The 14,439-nt window shown below is 40.8% G+C and overlaps 1 protein-coding gene across 2 annotated transcripts in view; it reads right to left on the minus strand.

Annotated features, from left to right (window-relative positions):
- Positions 1–14,439, minus strand: part of RBM27 (RNA binding motif protein 27) — a 46,086-nt gene that overhangs the window by 20,736 nt on the left and 10,911 nt on the right. Inside the window, exons 4-9 of one of the 2 annotated variants that reach the window (XM_084838746.1) lie at positions 13,119–13,259; positions 12,006–12,097; positions 11,293–11,504; positions 10,348–10,608; positions 8,960–9,190; positions 3,965–4,099 (exon numbers count right to left, since the gene is read on the minus strand). In XM_084838746.1, coding sequence (XP_084694872.1) covers positions 3,965–4,099; positions 8,960–9,190; positions 10,348–10,608; positions 11,293–11,504; positions 12,006–12,097; positions 13,119–13,259 — 1,072 coding nt within the window. The remainder of the gene's footprint in view (positions 1–3,964; positions 4,100–8,959; positions 9,191–10,347; positions 10,609–11,292; positions 11,505–12,005; positions 12,098–13,118; positions 13,260–14,439) is intronic. The other variant, XM_084838747.1, reaches the window with a different exon arrangement.

Below are 14,439 nucleotides of genomic sequence, written 5' to 3' on the forward strand. Positions count from 1 at the left end.
TTTTTGCATGCTGCAACAGCAGTAATAACCCATGCAAAAGTACTTCTTTGAAGCCACATTTTTCATTCCAACAACAACCCAGATTGCACAGAGAAGGAAACTGAATAAACTGCCTTTGAAATTATGAGTGCCAACTGTGTGAAGCAGGGGTGGCGGGAAGAATCAGACAACACAGCCCACACAAAAGCACACACACAATGCCCAAAGCATTCATGCACACCCAAACTCACACACAGACACACTCACTCGTAGAGACACACACTCACACAAGGCATTTACACAGAGAGACACTTCTGGCCCCTTTCCTTACGGCTTCAATCCTATGCATACTTACATGGGAGCAAGTCCCACTGAATTCAGTGAGACTTATTTCTTAGTAGACCTACATAGGATTGCTCTATATATACCATCAACTATCAACTCCTCCACCCTCTCTTACACACACACACACACACACACAACCAGTTTCTCCAGACTATGTAACAACTCAAATTTCAGGCAGCGTCCAGATTTAAAGCAAAGGGGGTGGGTGGGAAAGCAATGATGATGAAGAATGTAACCCTCTGCCTCCCCCCACCTTATTTAAGGAAGTTTGCTTACCAGGACTGTGCTGGGCTGGCTCCTCAAAGTAAACAGAGAAATAGCTAACAAGTAAGCAAGCAAGCACAAACACATGCGCATACACACACTCTCACTCACTCATCTCCCTCCCTTTCCCACCTCTTTTCTAGCTTAATGATTGGCTGAGCGAAGCCAGCCAATGACCCAGCCAGCAATGCCCTCATGGGCAACAACCCCCTAGCACAAAAGACCCCCTCCCCTGCAGAGGGAAAGGGTCTTCTCCAATTGGATAGTGCAGGCTAAGTGCCTGCACTGAGCACGTCATATATCTTTTTAAAAATGTTCCTTGAGGCAGTGCAGCTGGGCAGTCTCATAAAGCCTCTCAAGAATCTGTGAGTGTAGCGCAGTTTAAAAAGGGAAGCTGCTGCACTGGGAAAGGATGCTCTCAGTACAGCAGCAGCTGCTACCAAAGAAAACAAAGGAGGAGAGCAGCCAGCCACCGCAAAGGGAAGTTTGCGGTGGCTCCGCAGAAAAAATATTTTTTAAAGAGGCAGTTCAGTGCCCAGCCACCCTAAGAAATGATCTGCCCCTGCTTGAAAATATGCGGATATCATTTTTAAATGGTAGAAAAAGCTAAGTTTTTTTTAAAAATAAAATTAAGTTATGATTGACTACGTTCTTCACTTAAACCTCGGCAATTTAGATTGCTTCTCTGAAATATGTGCACATCAAAGAAAAACTAAGTAGGAAACAGTCAACGTTCATGACCTGATTTGGACCCCTTTGGACAATATCATAAGCCAGAGTTCTGACGAAGCACTGCCTCCTCCTGCAAGCAGAAGTGGCTAAACAAACCACAGACCCTCCATCTCTGTTTTTTTTATTAAAACATCAAACTGGGGATCCTGGTTCCTGTTTCCCTAACAAGCTAGAGTCATAAGCCAACAACAAATCATGGCCTATGACTCTGGCTTGTTTGGGGAGAGACAAGCCAGAATCTTGGGTTCAGATGTCATGATAAACCACAGATGGAGAATTCATAGTTACTTAGCTGCTCCTGCAGTTACTGGACAGCGTGTGCCAATACACTGCTTAATCCTGATAAGCCAGGGTTCAAGATTTTGTTTTTTTAAACAGGAAGATGGTGCACATATCAACCAAAATTGGTTCCAAATTCTGACCAATTCAATTAAACATAGACGTTATATGGGCATTTTTTAAAAAGCATTTATTACATTCCTATAACACCCAACAGCTGAAGCTACATGCCTGAAGGAGAAGCTTGGGGTGGTAGGGAAGACTGCCAAACTTGGGAGACAACTAAAAAGCAAAGCTCTAAGGAAAATTATTAAGTGAGCTACTGTAGAAGTATTTCTATAGCAAAATAGCCAATGTACATCCCAATGTACATCAACGGTTAAAAAGGAAGGGCCATTATAGGCAATATTAAAGATTGATGCCCCCTGCCATCTTTTGTTCTTTGTTCAGAGGCAAGAGTATCATGAGTAGTTAACACCGAACTACTTAACATTTCAGTTCATTTTTAATGTTTATTTAGGCAGATATAGGTGATAAGTATTTGAACAGAATTTAAGCATGACATAAGGAACGAGCCTGTCTTTTAAAGGGGAAGCACAACGGTAATGGTGTGCTGTCAACTCAAAGAAAGAAAAAAAGCTGGATATGAAAAAAGCCCCTCTATGTGACCTGAGAGCAACTTAGGCTTTTATTCACTTGTAAGTTGCAACCAATCATTTGAGAAGTACTGTCTTACCTATTTGCATGTGTGATGCAAATGATAATAACCATCTCTCCACTAGGAATATAAAGATTTTGTAAAATCTGTTCTGTCTGCATTTCGCAGATTTCCAGGTGCCTTTCATTCCATCATCCACTCATTGACAGAATCAGATTTTTTCCAATTTCCCAAATTTGTCCAAATTTGCACTTGCTAAAATGCGCAAATCCCCAACCCAATGCACATTTTCATGCTTTAGCCTATGGGAGAAATGTGCATTTTTGCCTGATGTTTTTTTAATGTATTTTTCTACAACTAAATTTGCGTAAAATTCTGGAAATTTAAAAAATCAGTCTGCAAATCCACGGAATCTGAGACTCCGGAAGGCTGGTCTGCTGTGGAATCCGCAGGTCAGATTCATAGAAATCTGAACTCATTTGATTCCGTTGTGTATTTCTCCAGTATCGTTACTCTCCACCCATTTACTCCTCTCATATTCCTCCTCTCATACCACTCCTTCCTCTTTCCTGCCTTCCATTTTTCTACCAACACATGTTAGTCCAAAGCACCTTCGACTGCGAGCCCCACACCCTTCTGGTTCCCATGTCATATCTAAATGCATGCTCAGATGTGTGTAATATGCTGGCAGAGTATTCTCAATGACTTTATCTTGCACCAATAACTTGTTTTTTTATAAAGTAATGTTGTCTGTCTTGCTCTCTAGTGGGTCCAATAACTCATTATAAAAGAAGGCAACATATGATTGGCGCCCAGTGATGTCTTCTTACATGTATATGCAGAATAAGGACATGATGTAGATTTGCATAATTTCTTTTGAGTGTAGAACTGATTGTGTATACACGATATGCAGTTCTTTGGTACATAACATCTGCTTTGCTCTAGGAAAGTTAAGCATGTTTCTACCGTATCTTATCTTGTAAAATATATGATATACACAATCTTTACTTCAGGGTTTTTATATCCAAGTACATAGTTTGATTTAAATCCATGATTTATAATTTTTTTAAACTTTGGTAGCCATTTAACCTTTATTTACATAAAGGACTTGCATAATTCTGGGCAGCGAATCCAAGTTATTTTCCCACTACCTGTTTCCAGTCTTGTATCGGATATTTTGGTTCAAGCTAGCATACTTTTAACATGGTGAGTATACCAAACTTTTGATATCTCACTTTGATATAGGGAATGTAACTATTGCACATAATCCACATATACATCACATATGACAAATATAGGTACTATCTGGGCTCTGCAAATGTGGAAGGAATTCTTACATGAGTTGATTCAGTATACATGTCGTGAAAAGAAGGTACACTTGCCACATATAGTAAAAAAAAAAAAAAAACTTTCACGAGACCCCACCCCACTTGCCTCCATTTCCATTCCCTTCTTCTGCTGTATTTATAGATGGTTAGCCCCTCCTGGCCAGGATCTGTTCTCCTGCACTTTGTAAAGTGTCATGCACAGTATCATTTGCAACCTTTTAATGCATTTATTTCTTATACTTTTAGACTGAACAACAAATGAAGCTCTCTGGCTGGTGTACAAAAGACACAAGACCCCACTATTTCACATTTGCAGCATTAGTGACATCATAAATGCTAGCATATTCCAAGAGAAGTAAAAAAACCTGCATTTGCTTACGTTCTGATACTGAATATAGTAGGTTTTGGGGTAGTGGAGGAGGTAATCTTGCTCCCACTGGTGCAAGGCTGGGCATTGGAGTTGTTCCTGGCTGGTCACGACTGTTGATTAAACTTGACTGTGACAAAGGAGGCCCTAAAATGAAACATAAAAATGCTAAAACGTCTAGTCAGGTCACTTTTCCCTTTACAATACTTAAAAAAAAATATGGCCCTTCCTCTCAGGACTCCTAAGCAGAACACTCTAGTCTAGTTCATGCCCTAGTCACCTCTCACCAATCTTGGTTGTTTCACCTTGGTCCCCTGACCTCTATCCATCACTTCGCCACCAATTCATTTACACATCTTGTTGTTCTGACCATGCAACATACCTCTTTAAAGACCGACACTGGCTTCCAACCACTTCTGTATCCAGCATAAGTTCCTCTTTCTTATCTTCAAAGCCTTCCATGGCCTTGCTCACATCTCTGTTCTTATATCCCAATATATCCCTGCCCATGACATTCATGCAGTCTCTGAAAACATCTGCATGATGCCACCTCTCCATTCAAATCCCTCCTCCAACCCACTTTTTCTGTGAAGCCTTTGGCACAATGCATTAGTCCCCATATATTACAGTAACTAGGCACAAGTATGTGCAACGAAGAAATGCATATTCTTCCTCTGTTTAGCTTTGCCATCATTTCCCTTCCCTTCTTCTGCTGTATTATAGATGGTTAGCCCCACCTAGCAGGATCTGTTCTCCTGCACTTTGTAAAGTGTCATGCACAATATTATTTGTAACATTGTAATGCACCTATTTCTTATACTCTGAACAACAACTGAAGTTCTCTGGCTGGTGTACATATAAATTAAAAACAAAAAGTACATTTTAATCTTTCTTCTATGGGGCTCAGGGCAGTGTACACGATTCATCCCTCTCTTGCTCCCATTTTTTTCTCACAACTCTGTGAGGTAGACTAAGCTGTGAGATACTGGGTGACCTTGGGCCAGTTACTGAGATTCATGGCTGAGTGGGGATTTGAATCTGGGTCTCTTAGTCCAACACTCGATTCACCAGAGCACTGTGGCTTATAAATGGTCGCAGTAACTAAGATCTGAACCTGCAGTTCTCAGAATTCATATAAAGAAATATTATGTTGAGAAGTCTAATTTTTCAAAATATTACTAAGGTTTTAACAAAAGCCACAATGACAGGATAGTACCCGTTACTGTTACGACTGATATCTGGAAAGCCGCCCCCTCAATTTTTTTGCACCTCATTTTTTTTTCAGTATCCAGTGTTAAGATTTCATGTTCAAATAACTGTCAAATTTCCGAGTATAAACATTGCCATCACGTGCTATGTAGAAATGTAAAACGTTGAGGAGACTGCACCACACACAGACCTGGTTCAGACATAATGCTAATCCATGGTTCATTTAACCCATGGTTTGTTGCCTTACCCAGGGTTTGTCTGGCAGATGATTGAACATTGTTTTCTCAATCCCTGGGTTGTTTCCTTCCTCCTTCACCCCCTTCCTCCCTGAATTCCAAATGTCTATGTGGCACTGTAATACTGGCATGTACAGTGACTGTTTTTTTTTTTTAACCGCTCTTGCCCACCATCTCTGTAGCCTGGGAAAACAACCCATGAACAATTTACGGTTCTAAGTTTGCATGTACCAACAACTCATGGTTTAAACAGTGCAGATTTTACAACCCCAAAACAAACCATGGGTTCCCTTTCTGGGTTGTTTGTGGTTAACAAACTGTGGTTTGTTAGTGTAGCTGAGTTCATATAACATGACAGCCCAGAATTCATGGGTTAGCCCATGGCCATAAAGTGTGAGAACATGAGCAAACAGGTCCAGATGTTGCCCCCAACCCCACTTCATACTTATGGCATAAAAGCACATCTGTATAATTTGGGTATGGATTATGCCAAGCACAAAATGAAACAGACTCATCTTCTGGCAAACCTCAGAGGATTTTTTTTTCTTCAAGTACACTTCTAAACATTCACAGTTCAGAAGAATATGTGAAGGCATGTTAGCAGTGTTCTTTTTATCTCTCTCCCTTGACAGTCAAATCACCTATTTGGCTGGGGAGCCAGCATTTACCAGGACTGCTTTAGTACAATTCTGCATCTGGGATCAACTCTGAAATAGTATTCTTTAATCTCAACATCTTTTTTTAAAGTTTGTATCCCACCTTTCTCTGCAAATCCCCACTCAAAGTGGCTTGATTTGCTTGGTCTGTTACCTCAGCTGCTTGTAGCTGCACTGTTTCAACTAAGGATATTATAATGATTTCACAGGGTTGCATTTTTATTTACAAAAAACACCAACCAAGACATTCTGATAGAACATTGTTATGTTTACTCAGCGTTCTGCTATACTGACATTCTGTGAAAACTGGTTTTTAAATGCTAGAGCTTTTAAAAAATAGCATCACTTAACAGATGACCTAGAAACAGGAAGAGTCAGTGTCATGATTTTTAAAAAATCCATCTTAAGTTAGTTGGCCATCTCCCTGACACCAAACCGTGTCTACCCTTTCCACTAAAGAAGCACTGACATGCTATCTGAGTCCATAAATCTCAAACCTCTCTTGCTAGTTTTCCCACCTGTCCATTCACAACACCTTTGCTTGTTATTAAATCAACCCGAATAATAGGCAGATAAAAATGTTGCAAGAGGGGTGAGACTGAGGGACTCATCTTTTCCTATTTAAAGATGAGTTTTTAGTAAGCCATATGAATGTCCCTCTCCTTCCTCCTTAAACTGTTGTGTACTTTTCTTATAATGATTTATTTCTGTTTCCTGCTGTGTGAAATGATCCCAAATTCCTTTTTGGCAAGTTGTGCTCGACATTATCAGTATAGTTCCAGAGGAACCCTTTTTTCTGCTTCCAATAGCTCTCACCCTTTTGTCCACAGAGAATCCACATTTGCCAAATGAATATCTAACTGATCACAGCTTCAGTGAGAATGGGGTATAAACCCCCCAAACCATTCTTTTCAATGCTAAGAGGGAATCAAAGCAAGTCCACTTCAAACTCCAGCTGAATTTCTCACACTCACACATTTTTCCATGATAGCTAAATGGATCCTCCATATTCCATTATGCCTCTAAATACCAGTTGAAGCAGGAGGGGGAGGGGACAACAGGCCAGGCTATTGTCTCCATGCCATTTGTACGTTTCCTAGAGGAATTTGGCTTGCCACTGTTGGAAATGGGATTTAGATTCTTGAATTTTTCATTATTTCTTTGCTCCAGTGAGTGCCTGGATTTATAACCCTGCACATATATTTTCAAAAATGGCATTCTGGTTATATAGCTATCCAGTCAAGCTGAGCTTATACTTTGTCCCTGCCCCCACAAAACAGTAAATAACTGTAAGACCTAAACTCAATTTCTCTCAACTAATCTATTTCAGGAATAGTGATAACATTTTCCTTTTTTTAAAAAAAAGGAGCTCCTAAGAGCTCAGCCTAAACCCTGCTATAGCAGTACCAGGCAGGGATGGTCTGGGAGGCATGGTCACCCATCCACCTGGAGAGGATCAATGCTATTGCTTGCCAACCAAAAGAAGTGGCTAATCCGAAAACATGGAAGCCCCTAGAAGGTACAGGAGAATGTGTCTATTGTTGGTTGGCTAGTCAATTTAATGAAGTCAGTTTGCTCTTATCATCTCTGCCTGTTTTAGAGAGAAAAGGGAAAAAGATGTTTTAATTAGGCCAAAATTCCAAAGAGGGCTGCCAGTTGGGACAACCAAAAACAAGCTCTAAGTGCCATTATGCAGTGAAGTAGTGAACAGAGGTGGCTTAGTGGTTAAGACGCTGAACTGCAGACTGGAAGGTCAGCAGTTCGAGACCCGAGTGCTGCGTGACAGAGTGAGCTCCCGTCTTCAGTCCCAGCTCCTGCCAACCTAGCAGTTTGAAAGCAAGAAATTGCAAGTAGATAAATAGGCACCGCTTTGGCGGGAAAGGTAACAGCGTTCCGTGCACCTCGGTGTTCAGTCATGCCGGCCACTTGACCACGGAAGCGTCTTCGGACAGCGGTGGCTCTTCGGCTTAGAAACGGGGATGAGCACCGCACCCTAGAGTCGGACACGACTGGTTGGGGACACCTTTACCTTTTAGTGAACAGAGGAATGCTCTGACACTATACTGAATGTGTATGAAGTAGCCATCTCCACCTCTACAGCCAGGTGTCTATGATAGGCTTTAGCATTATCCCTAAAGCTCAGCTAGAATACCTTCACCCACCACCAAACATGCCCTATTTTGCAATCCTCATTTCTGCCTCAAGTTTCTCCAACTGGGCATCTCTAGTACAGATCTGAAATTACAAAGCTGTGGACTCCAATGGAATGGCCATCCTGTCTCAGGCTCTGATTTCTCAGTTTTCCTCTAGCCATAGTCTCTGGACTTCCTTTTTGCTGCAGTCTATGATGTAAGTAACATCTTATCATCTGCCTTTCTTTTCTCCTTCCACTGCTTTAGACATTACTACCTCATTCAGAAATCCCACCAAAACCTAAACTAATTCTACTTTTGAGAGTTCACTTTTAATACTAATTTTTTTTTAGAAACAAATGTTGAACATCCAGTTCGACAAATTTAATAAAGATTTTCTCAAGCCTAAGCCATGGCTAGGGTCCAAATAAGGAATACATACCCATAAATAAGGAATACATACCCATAATTGGACCTTAGCCACTGTATTAATCTTGATCAATATAAAAAATTAAGCATGCTCAAAGCTGTTGTGTACTTCAACTATATGACTTTAGTTGAAAACCTGTTCATAGAAAGCTTCACTTCTGCAGCAGTAAGAGATATTTAGGCTGAAATCTTGCACATTTATGTGCAGTATCAATTATATTTCCATTCTTGTAATATTATAACATTCAGAAAAATTAAAGTATCCCTTTTGCAATGTTCTTGTTACTATGGTTATATACAGTCAACTGCAGTACTTTAAAATGCTATTTTTAAAAGAAATCTTACTTGGTATAGGAATTCTAACAGGTGGCGGTGGCCGAGGATGTACTTGTGGACCTGGCATTCTCATGTTGTGAGCTGGGCCTCGCGTGGGGGGCATTAACATTCCAGGAGGAGGAAGTCCTGGAGGTGGTGGTGGAAAAGGAATCATGCTTGGCAAAGATACTTCATCAACAACTAGTGGGTCATTTCCATGATCAAATTGACAGAGGTCACCAAGTACACAAAACCCTCGTTCTGTAAAACAACAACAACAACAACCAAAAAAAAGAAAAATCACATAAAACTGTCATTTGTAATAATGGTAGCTAACTCATTTTTGATTGGTTTGAGTGTCTTCAAATGATTAAAAAAAAGAGAAGTTTTGGGGGCTACACAATGAATCTACGAAGTTATTTAAGTATAGAACAGACCAAATTTTAAAATTCAGCAACATTTAAGACACTCTCTGCATTGTGTTTTCTGCAGACTGGTGCCGATTCCAAAAATACATCCAATCTTGTGCAATCGGTAGTGCAATGTGCAATAGCACTGCATATTTTTTATATTTTCCATACTGTTTCAGAATGGAATAGATACTGGCATTAAGTTGGCTCAAGCTAAACATAGAGTCTTTTCAAGAATATTTTTCTTTACAAATGCACAGCTGCTATACCATAAAGAAGTTATTAGGGACGCATATGAGAAGGAATCAGATTGAAATAATCCTAACTGTATGTCCTACAACAATGCACAAGACAGTTGTGGATTTTAACATGTGCCCCAGCCCCCATTGTCTAAGATAGACACAAAAATGTTATTTGACATGAATACTAGTCAAGTATTTGCCATATTTGTGTGCCCAAATTATGAGTAGATATGATTCAGTCCAGCAAGCAAGGCTGGCATTAGGAATCAGCATTGCTGGCACCTGCCAAGGCCTATACCCCTGGAGGGGACCACTGCTGAACTACAGAACTTCCTAGCCCTGCTGTTCTCTCTCATTGCTGTTGTTGCTTGTTCACTTGCCCTCTTCAAGCATGCAAACAGTGACAAGGGTGAGGAAATGGGAGAGTATCCTCCATTTGCCTGGCACTCGCCCTCTGGGTGACTGTGTAGATTGGGCCCAGAGGGAGAGAGCAAGTGACAGTGGTGAGTAGGTGGGCCCATTGAAGGCATCTTCCTCACCCCCCCCCCCCAAACTTGGAGCTGGCATCTGCTAGGATGAAAATGCAAAATAAGACCCACCTGCCCAAAACACCCACTGAAGTAAAACGAAGGACCATAGAAATCCATCTATGATCTATATGATGAAAGTCTCATTTATAATTTGTGTCTGGCAACACACAAAAAATGACTGTAATGAGAAAACAACAAGAGAAACATCTAAGTGGAGAAGCAGAAGTAACACTTACCATCATAATCTCGACAACGCCGTTTTGGTGGGGCATTCCTGCCAAATGAATTAGGAACAGAATGATTGCTATAGTAATTTGACCAGCTTTCTGTTGTGTTTTCAGGATGGTGAGCAGGTGCAATCACAGTAACGGCACTGGGAATACACTGTGCTCCAGAGGAATACTGCTCAGTAGAGTTAACGGAAGACAAAGACACTGGATTATATGAGCTCTCCATGTCACCTCTTTCACACTTGAATTTAGCTCGCTCTCTGTGCTCTGTTTGAAAAAAATGACAATAAATTAGGTACGTTTATATGCTTTCCTTCAGTATTTTGAGATTCTCTGACAGCATGCAGAAAATTTAACACCACCAGAAATTCATGCTTGCTCAGTTAGAAAAGTCTAAGCACTACCTGGTTAACCTTGTGGCAATATCCAAACAGTATACTCAGGCTGGTCCTTTTTACAGAATGTGAACATTCCTTTTGCAATGTTTGTACTAACTAGTCTGATTTCTTTTATAAAGAAAAACTGTCCTTTTACAAGTTATTTCAATTTTTTGTTTTTTTTTCTAAAAAGGCACCTATATTTTATTTAAAGTAGAAAGGATCCTTTAAAAAAATAAATAACACCCAGCACCTCTTTCCTGTTGAAAAAACCCAGCAGTTTAAAGTAGCATCCTCTACCAACAGGTAAAATGTAATAGAAGGTACTGATCTACCAGAATACACTCGAGAACAAATTAAAAAAAAATAATTCCCTTGATTAGGACACTCTACAGCACACGACTCTTACGACTGCTTCAATATTGTCAGCAACCACTACTTTTCTAAACCAATTTTATTTGTTTGCTACATTTGTGTGAAAAGAATATATTCATAACAAGCATGCTTTATCATCAGTTTCCACAGAAGTAGGAACAGACATTATTTGGCTATAAATAATACTTTGGCAACTTACCAACGTTTCTATTTGCATCCCTATCTTTGTTTGCATCTTGGTCTTTGCTTCTACCCCTGCTGCGGCTACGACTCCGGCTTAGCCCTCTGCTTTTACTGCGACTCTTACTTCTTCCCCTTCGCCAGTCATATTTGTCTCTGTACACGTCATTCCGGTCATAGTATCTATCATATTCTCTCCATTTGCCATCATCCCTTTTTCTTTCTCTAGTTCTATAAAAAAACACATGCCACCTATACATCAGGAGTGGACTTCAATAACAAAAATCATGAAATGCTTATAGCATCAAAACGTAACCATCAGGCTTTGACAGAAGGCAGCTTGTGTGGAACTCCAAGTGCTATCTTTATACAGCGAATATAATTACTTCTCACTACTAATGAGGCCAACATAGGAAGAAGTAGAAAAAAAACTGGAATAGGATACAAGCATATCTGGCAGGTGTAGTATTGCTAAGCAACCTAAAGGAATCCTAAAGTATTCCTTGAGCTCTTTGTACTACTAAAGGATGCTAATATTACATAAAAACCATCATTTTTATGAGCATGACTGCAATATTTCTCCCATACAGCAATCATTTGCAACCCCTGGCTCAGCAGGTGCAATATAGTTATTGAGAAGTGAATTGCTCTAATGATTCTATAGCAGAACAAACTGATCATAAACCAAAATGAGGGGACACATATATTTAATTACTAAAGAAGAATACTAACCTTTGTTCATTAGAATCTGAACGAGTCTTCTGTGGGCTAGTATATTTCTTCTTTTTGCCCTCTCGCTCTTCTTCAAAAGATTCCTGAAATGTCTAAAGATAAGCAGCAAATCATTACCTCAGAACCCCCACAAAGAAAACACAGACAAATTAAATCCCAGTAAACCAAGAAGAGAGGAAGACTGGAGGCAAGCTACCACACACAGACATTTAAATCTGCCTGTAGAGTGAAAACAGAGGACAACTACAAAATACCCATATTTCTATACCACCCAATGGCCTAAGCTCTCTGGACGGTTTACAAAAACTACACAACCCAATAGCCTAAGCTCTCTGGGCGGTTTACAAAAACCACACAAAATATGTATTTTAAGGCATGGCATTTTCATTTTGAAACTGCTATGTATTAGGATGACATCTATAATTATGGAAGCCATCAAAAAACCAAGTAAGTATGGAGCACTCATGATTTGTTGCAGCATTCCTTGTGTTAAATCAGAATGGGATACTGCTTCAATCCTAGAGACTATTAAGAGAAATGCAGCAGGGGCTAAGAGGCCACAAATCTGCATACTTTATTTGTTACAATTTTATTCCACCTTCACTAGGGCTCAGAGGAGCAGACATAGGATGCTCCATGCAGGCACTGGTCAGTGCCAAACTTGCTTCATTTCAAATATGGAACTATATCAGGTGCCTTCAGGTAATTATCTGAACCATCACGGTATACTTACTATTTTTATGAACATAAACTGTTGCTGTCTTCAAATATGAAAAATCTAAGCCAGCCTTGAAAAAACTTGAAAAACGAACTTAGAAATCAAGTTAAAATGAGGTCTTCTTTCATTTGCATTTTTGTTTCTTACCCTTTAGCTTTTTGCCCTCAGATTTTAAAGCTACACTCTACAAGTACAAAAATGCTCTATTCTAGCAAACTCAGCAGATCTACTAAACTATAGTCATCTATCATTTTGGACTGTATCTATGAGCCAGTGGAAACCCAGAGTGGGGTGTATTGGTTATGTTAAAGCAGGGGTAGGCAACCCAGACACTTTTCTTGGCACCCACTGAAATGCCCTACCCTTCCCACTTTTTTTATTAAAAATTTTCTTACCAGCACCTGGGATTGCTTCAAAGCAAAGTGAGGGCCTCCAGTCATTGTCATCTTCATTCCCCACAAATGCCTCTGGGCCACACATGCGCTCCCACACAAAGGAAATGAAGATGGGGAGTGGCTGCAGGGTGATGCTTTCCTCTGCAAGTGTCCAGCCACCAAGAAAAAGAAGGGGGGAAAAGGAAAACGGATTCCTATCACTTCTGTCTGATAAGCTGAGGGGGCTAAAGAGAGCAGTAGCAGGCAAGGGAGAGCAGTAGAAAGCCAACTTAGGAGCAGGAGTCAGGAAGCCAGCGGGGACGGAGAGCAGCAGGAAGCCAGTGGGAGCTGGGGAAGGAAGCTGGGAGAAACTGGGGTGGGAGAAGGGTTGGGGAGGGTTCTGTGCTAGTATGTCTGAATGGAGGGGGTCTGGATGTGTGTAAGAAAGAGAGTGAGAGCAGGTTGGGGTTGGAGGGAACCTGAAAAAGATTGTGCTATGTGAATGGATAGAGGATGGATGGAGGCATGTGGTGTGTGTGTGTTATGTGTGAGAGATAGAAAAAGAGAGAGCGTGTATATCTATGGGTGGTGAGCCGGGATGAGAGTCAGAGAGAGTGAACCAGTGGAGGCTTATGGTTCCAATGTCAGTGGGGTGTCGAATCCATTCCAGATTTCAGTCAGAACTCTAAATAGCTCCTTTAGATTTCTGACTGAAACCCGGAGCGGATTCACCATCCCACTGACATCAGAGCCAGCAGCCTCCACTGGAACAAACGTATGGGTGGTGATCCAGTCTGAGAGACAAAAGGACTGGCGGGGGGAGAGGTTGGCTGGTGGGAGAGGGGATAAATTGGCAAACTCTTCCCCCCGCCAACAGCCATCTGTGAAATAGGTTTCTGTTGGTGCTGAAACCCACTGGTTCAAAGGAGTTGTTTAATGTGTTGGGGCTCAGCCCCCACTTCTGCCTTGTACTCAGTCTTTTGGAAAGGTCACTGGTCCTTGTTGACTAGCCATGCCTCTCATGATGGCCGTTTTGTGGTGGTGACTACAACAGTTTTTCAAATTGCCAAATGTGCCCATGGGCCCAAAAAGGTTGCCTACCCCTGTGTTAAAGAGATAGGACTATTACATCTGCATCAGTCCTATGTTTCTTTCGGACCAACACTGCTGCCCCTCTTATGGAGAACTATTTTTTATTTTAAATCAAGGCTAGCATGTTAATTCTAATGTAGAAATTGTCCACAGCCAAACAAAAGTGCCTGAATCAGACACAGTGCTTTAACTTTTAAATGTAGATTTCTTATTAGAAAGGAATCAAAAGCTATTTGGGGGGGCTACCCAT

This window comes from Heloderma suspectum, chromosome 2, assembly GCF_057233095.1.
Source record: "Heloderma suspectum isolate Gila_16-S chromosome 2, 16-S_ref, whole genome shotgun sequence".
In the NCBI taxonomy this organism is placed as follows: domain Eukaryota; kingdom Metazoa; phylum Chordata; class Lepidosauria; order Squamata; family Helodermatidae; genus Heloderma; species Heloderma suspectum.